Source organism: Seriola lalandi, unplaced genomic scaffold, assembly GCF_002814215.2.
Source record: "Seriola lalandi dorsalis isolate HSWRI2012SDOR001 ecotype SW California unplaced genomic scaffold, Sedor1 jcf7180002054553, whole genome shotgun sequence".
NCBI lineage: Eukaryota > Metazoa > Chordata > Actinopteri > Carangiformes > Carangidae > Seriola > Seriola lalandi.
This window is the reverse complement of record NW_019525106.1, coordinates 2,041,961-2,053,297: the sequence shown is the minus strand read 5'-3', so window position 1 is coordinate 2,053,297 and position 11,337 is coordinate 2,041,961. Positions and strand designations below refer to the sequence as shown.

At 38.7% G+C, this 11,337-nt stretch overlaps 1 protein-coding gene across 1 annotated transcript in view; it reads right to left on the bottom strand.

Moving 5' to 3' along the window:
* Positions 1-3,384: 3,384 nt before the first annotated feature.
* The window catches only part of LOC111661779 (NAD-dependent protein deacetylase sirtuin-3), a 10,546-nt gene continuing 2,593 nt past the window's right edge, over positions 3,385-11,337 (bottom strand). The window contains exons 2-8 of the mRNA XM_023415442.2: positions 7,031-7,217; positions 5,423-5,641; positions 5,031-5,263; positions 4,805-4,905; positions 4,551-4,712; positions 4,250-4,462; positions 3,385-3,980 (exon numbers count right to left, since the gene is read on the bottom strand). Coding sequence (XP_023271210.1) covers positions 3,780-3,980; positions 4,250-4,462; positions 4,551-4,712; positions 4,805-4,905; positions 5,031-5,263; positions 5,423-5,641; positions 7,031-7,209 — 1,308 coding nt within the window. The 5' untranslated portion in view covers positions 7,210-7,217 and the 3' untranslated portion in view covers positions 3,385-3,779. The remainder of the gene's footprint in view (positions 3,981-4,249; positions 4,463-4,550; positions 4,713-4,804; positions 4,906-5,030; positions 5,264-5,422; positions 5,642-7,030; positions 7,218-11,337) is intronic.

Genomic DNA, 11,337 nt, shown 5'->3' with positions numbered 1-11,337 from the left:
AAAAAGGACATAGTATAGTAAGGCATAAAAAGGACATATTATAGTAAGGCAAAAAAAGGACATAGTATAGTAAGGCAAAAAAAGGACATATTATAGTAAGGCATAAAAAGGACATAGTATAGTAAGGCAAAAAAAGGACATAGTATAGTAAGGCAAAAAAAGGACATAGTATAGTAAGGCATAAAAAGGACATAGTATAGTAAGGCATAAAAAGGACATAGTATAGTAAGGCATGAAAAACGTCATAGTATAATAAGGCATAAAAACGTCATAGTATAATAAGGCATAAAAACGATATAGTATAGTAAGGCAAAAAAAGGACATAGTATAGTAAGCATAAAAAAGAGTTATAGTATAATAAGGAATAAAAAACGACATAGGATAGTAAGGCATGAAAACACCATAGTATAGTAATTCAAAAAAAGGACACAGTATAATAAGGCATAAAAACATCATAATATGGTAAGGCATAAAAACAACATAGTATAGTAAGGCATAAAAACATCATAATATGGTAAGGCATAAAACGTCATATGATAAAAAGGCTTAAAAAACTGCTGCACTATTGTCCACGATTTTTTTTTCATTGTTAACTTTGAAAATATACAAAAATATAGTGACCATTGACCATCCATATCTTTGCAACAAGTCAATATTGTACTATAACAACTCTCCATGATGTTTTTGTCTTTGTGTCCACAGGCAGAACGTGATTCGGCCCATGGGCGTCAGGCCAGATGGAACGTTAGCACCTCTTGAGGAAACTCTCTGTGATCCAACTGGGGACAACTCAGCATCAGACTCTGACTAGTGCTCTGCACATCGAGGTCACATTTTCCAGACTAAGCCCACCAGGCCCCAACTCACCTAAAGCTGTGTCCCATTTCAAGGGCTGGATCCTTTTTGAAGGTGGGTCCTTCAGAGGAGGTAAAAGATGAAGAGAAAGTCTAAAAAAGTCTATGGTCACAGAGAGAAGAGCTGTCTCCAAAACACTTTACAGGTGCTGGATCAGAAAAAAATTTACTGGAAAGTAGCAGTCAGACAAAACATCCATAAGCTGTACTGATATCTCCCTATTAATTAGTCTAATTAAATTAATTGTCAGCCATGAGTAATTTGGATGTTTTGTCTGACTTTTGCTCCCACAGAAACCCAAACTAAAGCAGGATTTGGGCTCCTCTTTTCAACTTTTTAAATCCAGTTTATCACTTGGAAGTTGCCCTAAATTGGCTGACCAGAGTTAACATTACAAATTCTAATGCTAATGGTAAATATATCCTTATAACTACTACTTGTCTGTAAGTTTAAGGCTGACATGTTATTTGCACCTTGCTGTTTAAATTATTTGTGTGCTTTGATCTAATTCAACACATTTACCAATGACTGTTGACCACTCAAATGTAAATACACTGTCAGGTAAACATAACATGGTCAAGTCATATTTTGCAATTCTTTTCAAGATGACACGGTTTAACTTATCACATCATCAAACAAATTGACTGACATGCAGTGGATTGTGGGATACTGAGGGCTGCAAAGACTACACTCCAGACAAGCACATCTTTCTCTCAGCCTCATTCAGAGTATCCTTTGAAATGGTACAGGTCTTGTCGGGCTGTTATGACGTATTCAGTCTAGAAATGCGACTCCTGATGATCCAGCCCTGAAGTGAGACACAGCTCAATGTTTCACAGGAGACTGTAGGGGCCCTGTTGCTGCCGTAAGCCATTCTCCTCAATGGAAGTGGACTTGATGCACAATGCGTATAATGCATAGGAGGCCTCTGTGTTTATTGTTGCACCTTCATCATTTATTTTACTGCTCCTAGAGTTGAGAGGATAGAGGTAACCTAATTTTTGCTGGATCATGTGTTTCTCATGGAAAACACGGTTGTAATGGTTTGTTAAAAGTGAAATTGGTTCTAAATTATCATTCCTTCTCCTGTGCTTTTGTTTTTCACTTTTTTTTAAGTTTCTCTTAATTTCTTTCTGCTAAGTTTTGTCCATTGTTTGTATCTCTAGATAATTCAAGTGCACATTATACACACACTTGTAAACATGAAATCACAGTAAAAACTGTTAACAGTGAATTTTCTCCTTGATTTAAATCATGGCGGCCTGTCCAGACTGGACCACTGGATTGATGTGTATTTAGAAATCAGACAATGCCAGTGTGGATAGTTTGAACTTGCAGCTCACACTGAGTCTATATTTGGTTGTGTAATTATCATTAATGTTGCACATCAGTTAGTTGCCAAGGAAACTTTCTGAATTCAGGGGTTTTTGGCTTACTGTCATGTCACTGAAAGGTGTTTTGGACAAAAGAATTTCCTCTTTTCATTTAAAATTTAGACTTTAAATGGAGAGATGCTACATTTTCCTGTGTTGGACAATAGTAAACAGATTGTTTTCTGCCTGTTGTGGACTCTTGACAAAGAAATGTGTAAACTGAAATGATTGTTTTCTAATCTACATTACTCTTGCCAAATCTGCATGATGTTAAATCAGTTCTCAGTAATGTGATTTGTTTTGTAGATTGAAGGTTTTGCTAATTTTATATAAATCCACAAGTTTAGTCTATGTATAAACTGAATAATATTTCTTTGTGTTGGTACAATTTTGGATTCAATGTTAAAGCTGCCAGCTCTGAAGTCAACTGCATGATAGGATATAAGTTCACAACAGATTTGGCCTCCTAACTAAAATCCTACTTTGGATTACTGATACTTTTGTTGTAACTGAAAAAGTGTTTTAATTGCTGATTACAATCCAGAGAACATGTGTCATTATTGCAGGATTTGGTGACAGCTCAGTTTAATAATGAATAATCATGAGCATACTTTTCACCCGACCTGTGAATCACCACTACTGCCTCCTCACACAAAGAATAATGCAGATAATTTGGATGACAAATTTAAGGGAAAAACAACATTAAGTGTCTTAGTAATCATGTGCCACCAGAACAGCTTCAATGCACCTTGTCCTAGATCAGCAGTCTGGGGCTGCAAAGGCCATAGCATAAGAGTCACAAAATGTCTATACTTATCAAACCAGGCAGTGGCCATTTGTTTGGTGTCTCCACTCACTTCTTCAGGTTTTTCCCTTCAATTTGACATTCATCTGTGGATCAGTTTCTCTTACACTCCCATGTAAATGCCTTTTTGTTCCTCCACAAACACTGAGGATAAATGAAAATTGCATGTTGATCACATTCTCTCCATTTAGACATACTATTATGGGAATCATTTTGTTCTTTTTGCACATTCTACTGTAAATAGCACCACTCTTACTTTATGTAGTGAGGCGTCCACTGAAAAGTTAATAAACTGGAGAATAAGAAAATGTTGTCTTTTTTGAACCCATACAACATAAACCAGAGAAAAGATGAAAATTACACATTACTTTTATTAAATATTGTTTAAAATACAGTGTTGTGCTGATATAAAACATTAACAAGTCGTTGCTATTGTATGAGACCACTTGCAGAAACATTAACATTTTTGTTACAGAGTTCAGACATTTACTAGTGTTCTGGAAGGACCCAACTCCATAATAAGTGCTTTAAATATGGTTGCTGAAGTTGATAAACCTTTTGATTTATACATATGAACATAGCATGAACATCAAACAGAGTCCCAGATGAAGAGGTAAGATTATTCAAAAATCCTGGTTAGAAATCAAATGCACGTACAGTAAACAGAAGAACAGTCCTTAGTGTGAGCTAAGGAGAGAGGAGACTCTCAAACCTTTCCAGTGTCATCTTTTATGAAACGCGCAGCATCAGTTGCTCAGGTTGGACGATGCAGAGCTCTTGCTGTCTGTCTCTGAGTCCGTCTCCTCGCTGCCACTGCTTGCTGCTCTCTGACCTCCTGGTCTGGATCTGGATGTTTCCATCCTGCCTGGAGGCTCTGACATACCTCTGCCCTGGAAAGGCGTCTGTCCACTCACTGATGGGGCGCCGTTTATCAGCGTTGGGATGCTCTGCCGAGAGGGAAATTATTTCTACAGTCAGCACAAGTGTTTTAAAAACAGATGGTTAAGTCCTATAAGTATATCTGGCACTGGCTTGGGTTCGATTACCAGAGATTTTTCTGCTCTCCGATTCCCATAATTCCTTTAAATAAAAATGTGCCATTTGTTTAATAAATGCCCTAAACAGAGATTTAATAAACCTGCAGGAGCTTTTTTTTTTTTTTTTTTTTTTTTTTTTTTTTTTTTTTTAAAAAGGCCTATTTTAAAATGGAACTCACTGCTGTTTCCTGACTTCTCATCAGCTCTGTGATCTCGTCATTCCAGCCGAGCATTTCAGCAAATCTCCGGACCGTATCCTCCAGGTCACCCAGCTCTATGTGGTCTCCTCTCCGCAGTGGGACCTTCTCAAAGGGACCCACAGCATGTCGGTTTAGGAGGAGACGTGGCACAGTAGAGCGCACCGTATTCACCAGGCTGGCAAATGGCTCAATCTGAAACAATGAATTTTTGTTCAGATGTAACAGAGCTCAACATTTACATTTAATAATGAGGACAGATAGTAAAAACGCTGATGTTTACCTGTAAAGATGTTCCCATAATGATTAGCAGGTCTGCTTTGGGGAAGTCTTTTGTGTGGAGGAAATACTTCTGCGGAAGGTCCTCTCCAAAAAACACAACATCAGGTTTGACTGTAGCAGCACAGAATGTGCATATGGGAACGTTGCCATTCATTATAGCATGCTGTGAAGCAAAAGGAGGAAATATTACACTGGCATCAAATGCAGGGAATTACTGTAATATGTTTGACTGTTTTTTTACACAGCCAGACATACCTTAGCCTCCTCAGCAGGATACGGAGTGTAACACAAGTGACAGGAAGCTGTGGCAAAACTACCGTGAGCTTCCACAAGTTTGTCATCTGGGATGCCACATACTGTGAAGAATATTAAATATTGTAACAGACATTCAAGAACTGGCAGTATGCATTTGGATTATATGTTATAGAGTATGTTAGTGCTTCATGTGCTGTTTTTCGGTTTGCTTTAAGTTGTCACTCACATTTCTCCAGTCCGTCAATGTTCTGTGTGTACATTCGGAGCAGCAGGCCTTTGTGATGAAGCATGCGGATGAAGTAATGTATGTAGTTGGGTTGGTGGCTGCCAGGATACAGAGCTTTGGCCAGTGAGAAGAAAGGCTGTGGGTCGTTGGAGAAGTAGTCAATGTTGAAAATGGCTTCTGGGTAAGGAATGTTGTACTTCTCCAAGTTGGCGTAAAGACCTGTGCCTGGAGTTCTGAAAAAAAAAAAAAAAAGTGGAAGTACAGACAATTTTAAATGTTCATTTTGAGCATGATGCCTTACACTCAGGGTGAAGAATGAGGTACAATGAAAATGTTAGCAGAGAGAAATATAACGATGAGGCTTTAGAGAGAACAAAGCCAAAGACGACAACCTGAAGTCTGGGATGCCGCTGGCTGTGCTGATTCCTGCTCCGGCCACCACAACCACATTCTTACAGCGGCCGAGCTTCACCAGCCGAGCCACAGAGGCAAGACTGCCCCGGGACGGTAACTTGGCAGCAGACACAGACGGGCTGCTTTGAGCAGATCTGGACCCAGAGGACTCACCATCCTTCACAGGGTTACTGCTACATTTGGACGTCTTTCCTTTACTGGGGAACAGAACGAGAAACGACACATCTCTCAGATATTTTACTACTTTTCCTCTTTGAATAACCTGATCCCATATGGAATTATAACCGACACTTCACAACACAAACATATCTCATTTCATATAAAATTGTCAATGTGTCCAATCTAAATATCCATACAACACAAGAGATGTGGGAGGACACCTGAATGACTTCAGCTTCTATAGGTGTCTGTAACAGGACTAAGGCTGTGCAACTCAAGATACTTTAGTATGACTTTGTGTAGTAAGTTTAAGTCAGACTCTGGATTTGAAACAAGAGACCAGTGGCCTGTACTACGAAGCAGGATTAGATGTTATTGAGGTAACTTCAGGTTTAACTCTGGGTTTTCAGTCCTACGACGGTGGTTCACTTGTTACCGAGGTAAATCACCATGGTAACTGATGCTGAACTCCTAACCTGCTCCGGCTCAGGTTAACTTAGAGGATCAGATCAAAACCTGCCAACAGCCAAACTACTGGCCAATCAAATCACTGGAAAAATCATTCATCATTCTTACAGGATCCTGACAGGGACAAAAGAGTTTACATTAAAGCAATCAATAATAACGAGCAGTAGATATAAAATATATGGAAAAAAAAAAAAAAAATCTGTGGAATTGTTTTCCATGTGTCCACTCTGGTTTAAAAACAAAGCTTCTAAAAAAAATGCACGGAGAGTTTATCACGCTTTATAAATAGCCTATATAATAATATTATAGTTTCATTTTAATTGAACAAATATTCTTTAATCCGGCAGGATTCCCTACAGTGTCAATGCTTTTACTCTCTTCTTCATCATTGCAGCTCAGAATAATATGATCAGACTCTGGAAATAAAAACTAGACAGCTGATGTCTGATTAGGAAAATTAGCCACACACTTAATTATTTCAATGATTATAAACGAACAATTCGGGTGGACTGACTCAGACATCAACTACTTCTCTCCTCTCTGCAGCAGAAACAGTCTGATATTAACTTTAACTGTTTTATCTGCATCACATGTTCAAAACAGTTTGTTCATCATCAAACTGAAGTGAAAAAAATAGTCAAACGTAATGATAATTCGTGCACTTATTTACAATATATCTTTAGTCTGACTTTAATAGAAATTATATTTAGACATGGAAATAATATTTTTTTATTCCAGTCATGTGATCATGTTTACATTTCACTTTGTTGACTGTCACTTTTGGACGTCGCTATAAACTAACTTACCGGCAAGTATCAGCCTTTCTTCTAATATTAGGTACTTCATTCATGGCTCTGACGATGCTGCTTACAATTAACATATTTGATCCCAGAGAGTTATAATGTTCCCTTTCCTTTGTAATATTTCTACAGTATAAAGTCACTGTTACATGTCCTCACCTAGAGCGTAAAATGTCCTGTCCGCTCACACTCATCTGGCTGAGGTCCTGGGCCAGAGCCGAGTCTGGCTGCTTCTTTCGTTGCTTTCCATACGGGGCCAGCCCAGAGTCCTGAGACTCTGCAGGGTGTCTGACCTGGGAGCTGGAGCTGCGGGTTATCCTGGTTCTGGACCTGTTCATTCCAGCACCTGTTGACAGCAAGAAAAAACACTAAATCATTCAGCCTAAATGAAACATCAAACAATCTGTATGAGCTTTAATGTTTCTTTTTTTCTGTGCCATCAGCTTGAGGTGAGATTTGTCCAAATGACATTTGAATGTCAGACATGAAAACAACATTTTATTGGTTTGATTGTCGGTCTTTTGAAAAATGAGCTTGATTGCTTGATCATTTTCTTTTCAATTCACTTTCTTTTTGTTTTGATTTTTTAATGCACTAATTAGATACTGACTTGTTTCCAGTGATTTGATTTTTCATTTGCTCTCCCTCCATCTTCTGTGTCCCATATTTAAAAAGCTGTTATACTGTGATCATCGTGGTTTCCTTTTCTGCTCACTCCCTTTGCACAGAGAGGCTAAAATGTTTTAAAACTGTCAACTGTTGAACAAAAGGTAACGACTGCAATATATTTAGCAACCCCCCCCCCTCCAGCAGCTATGCTAATACAGTCCACAGCTGTGGCAGCTTTACTGTTCAGGGAAAGCGGAGGGTCAAGCTGTGGGGTGTGGGGGGGGGTAGGAGTTAAAAAGAGGGGTGGCAGAGGTGAAAGACAACCATAGATTGACTGTGTGTCAACAAACCCAGCTGGGAGAGAAAAGAGGATGCCCCCTAATGGCCCCCTCAATCTGAGGAAAAGAGGGACAGGGGGGTGCAGAGATAAATGATATGGAGGCGGGATTCAATAAAGAGGGAAAAGAGGAGTAGAAGAAGAGGAGGGAGAAAGAGAGAGGAGGAGGGAGGGGGGCTTCTTTTCCAAAGCTATTCTAGGCCTTCAAACAACTTCCATGAGGAATGAGTGTGAGTGATCGGGCAGAGGCAGTGAACAAGGAAACAAAAGAGCTACAACCCATAAAACACAACTGCTTCAGAGGGCAGCAGGGAGATAAGATGAGCTTTTCTCCAGCAGCACCTTATCGTCCTCCGGAGGGGGGGACGGGAGATGAGGAGAGGGGTCACTGAAGGTTTACAGAGCAGCAGCATGGCCAGAAAATAACAGCCTTTGGCACATGAAATGACAGGACAGTGTCATCTCAAAGCTTTCATTTAATTACTACAATTACATTTAAAGAAAATTAGTAATTAACGAGCTTAAAACCGATGTAAATGTTGGCCATTAAAAGCTTAATTTGCAGAAAACCCTTTGAACCATCTTAAAAATCTCACACTCTCCAAACTACTTTCATTTAAGGAACTCAATCTTCTTTCACTTTGCCTTCTTAAAAAGGCTGAAGCCCCCACATTACTACTGTTTTTTTTTCTCCTGCACATCCTAAAGAACTATTAAAAACAGTGGGAGGGTGAGGGTCTCGGCTTTTGTCTGGGCTCCTCTCAAAAAGACACTGCTGAGTACAGGCAATAAATCACCAGCTCAGTTATTATTAAGGTCTCACACAGATGGTGCAGTGCAGCAGCAGAGCCAATACATCAACATGATCAGACCCCCTCTAACAGTGCAATCGTGTCTCAAACAGCACACACATTGGCTGCCCTCCTTCCTGGATATTACAAAATTAAACTTGACCTGATGGAAAAATGTTAAAAGAAAGAGAACATGGGTCCTCATCTATAGAAAAACCAAAAATCAGTGTGGCTGGAGGAAACTGTGGGGAGGTGGAGGCAGCAGCAAGTTACAACCAGTCGAAACAGAACAGCAAAGGGCAAATTTGACTAAATGGAGGACACCTCAACAACAACCTAAAGCAAGTTAAGATGGTGCAAGTGCAGATGCACAAAAATGATCAAACTGCTTCTCAATGTTTTTAAATGTCATCTTTTTATCTGATAGAGGCCTAATTGTGCCACAAATGCTGTTATTATTCTTAATGACAAATAAATCCCTGTATAAATGACAAAAGGCTTAAAAAGGATTTGAGAGCCCCCCCCCCCTTGTTTAGCCTTTCACACTACTTGTTCTCGCAGCTCTCCCCAGTCGAAAAGCTGAGCCCAGTGTGTCCCAGTACCGGACCACCAGGAGTGTAGCTGCTCATATGAGGGTTACAGTTATCTAATTAGGACAGTCCTACAACACTGGGTACATCTCAGTGCTCACCCCAAGTAATCCTGTTACAATGTCAGAGGCTGGGACCAAAAGTCCAACACCAGGAAAGAGAGAGAGAGAGCTAGTAAAAGGTTTGTGTCAAATCAACAAAAATATAATTGACAGAGCAAAAGCAGCATCTCCTTTACATTTACTGCTCACTGAGAAAACAGAAGTTCTTGTCTGAAATCAGTGTGAGGTTAAAAATATAATAATCATACTTCATAAACTACACTCCCATGTAGATAATAGTATTAATTCAATCTACCACTGCTTATTCTGTTTTAATTTCAGTCTGATGGTTAAATTGAGGTTCTGTCAGCAAAAAAAAAAAAAAAAAAAAAAAAAAAAATCAGTGGATACAGTGGATTATGCGTTTTCATAAATGACATACAAAAGATGATTTGTTGGATTTTTTAAGACCATCATGAGCAGATATGTTCACTTTTAAAATTCATAGTGCAATAATTTTAAAGCCGCTCTGATATGTTTCAGTTTGGTTTATATATATTTTTTAGAATAACATTACAGCTCACAAGTTTATTGTGTTTGGCTAATTACTTCTACTCACCCAATCAGAAACCCAGACTCTAACAACACATATGTTGGTAACTGCTGTCACTGGCCTTTCTGGTTGACACACGTCTTTAAGCTAAAGCAAGCACATTCAAATTGGCCTTTTCTAGGTTTCTGGGGGTTTCCATCTCATTTTTAAGGATGGTTGTATGACTATTTTTTGTGAATGATCAGACACACACAAGAGAACACTGAAAATAAATGCTCCTGGAAATAAACTATGAAGTTTAAATACTAAAAGCAATTATACAGATGAACCATAACTATACAACAACAACACTCCCCTATTTTCAATCTGTTATTTAAAGACCCTGCACATTGTCCCACACAGTTGTTTCCAATCACTCTGACTGATTAGACCTCCGTTTAGGCTGAAGGAGGGTGAAGCTACTGTTTGCTGGGAATTACACCAGACATGTGCTAATAACAATAAACATTTTCTACAGACACTTTGGTGTGTGACAGTAGCAAAAGCACAGGTGCTTTTAATAACAATGGATGCATTCCACTTAGAGGAGGTCCTGGTATTGTGTGTGCTGGGTCACTGCAATAACTGACTGGGACACTTAACAGACCTGAGCCATCGTTAATGTCACCAATTACACCTGTGCTACGAGTCAAAAAGTGAAAAAGATTTATCAAACAATTTATACATCTAAACATGCAACAGCAGTGTAAACACTGTGTAGGGTCAAGGGTCAAGATAATAAAGAGCGGAAGTTGACTTAGCTACAGTACAGGCCCTTCTGTAAAGTTTTTTCCGGCACACAGTTTGATTTGCAGGCTTAACTAGAAATAAAAAAAAAAATGCTTTTAAATTACGGCTGCAACAAACGTTGTTTTCTTCATCAATTAAACTCTTTTTTTTTTCAGAAAGCAGTGAAAAATGTCCATCACAATTTCCCAGAAGCCTAAGGTGTCATCTTCAAATTCCTTGTTTTATTTGTCCAAAACCCAATGAAATTCGGTTTACAATAAAATTTGCTTCGATAAATAACTAAATACAACTAAAACAATTGTCACAATGTATCAACAGGTCTGCTTATAAGGAATTAAAATTAACTCTCTGGCAAGGCAATTTTAAGTTTATATTTACCTTAATTTTTTCTAAAAACAGTATAGTGATCCAGTTAATCCAGTTTGCATTCTTCATTCTGCTGTCTCAGATCATATACCATACTAAAAACTGCCTTTTTGTCTATAATTATCATTGGGAAATTTTGTTAACAGATTTTCTGGGGTTGAATATAAATCCTTGGAAAAAAAAAAAAAGAAAGAAAAAAACAGATTCTCAGTCACTGTCAACAACAACATTTACCTGGTGTCTCTAGAGTGACATGTCAGCTGTGTCTTAAAGGAGATTTGGTTACATTTAATGAGAAGCTTTTCCCCTGCAACCCCACCATTTAACCCTCCACTTACAGCAGAATTGAGGACAGCCGACTTTGATCTCTGTGCGCCCCATCTCTCCCCC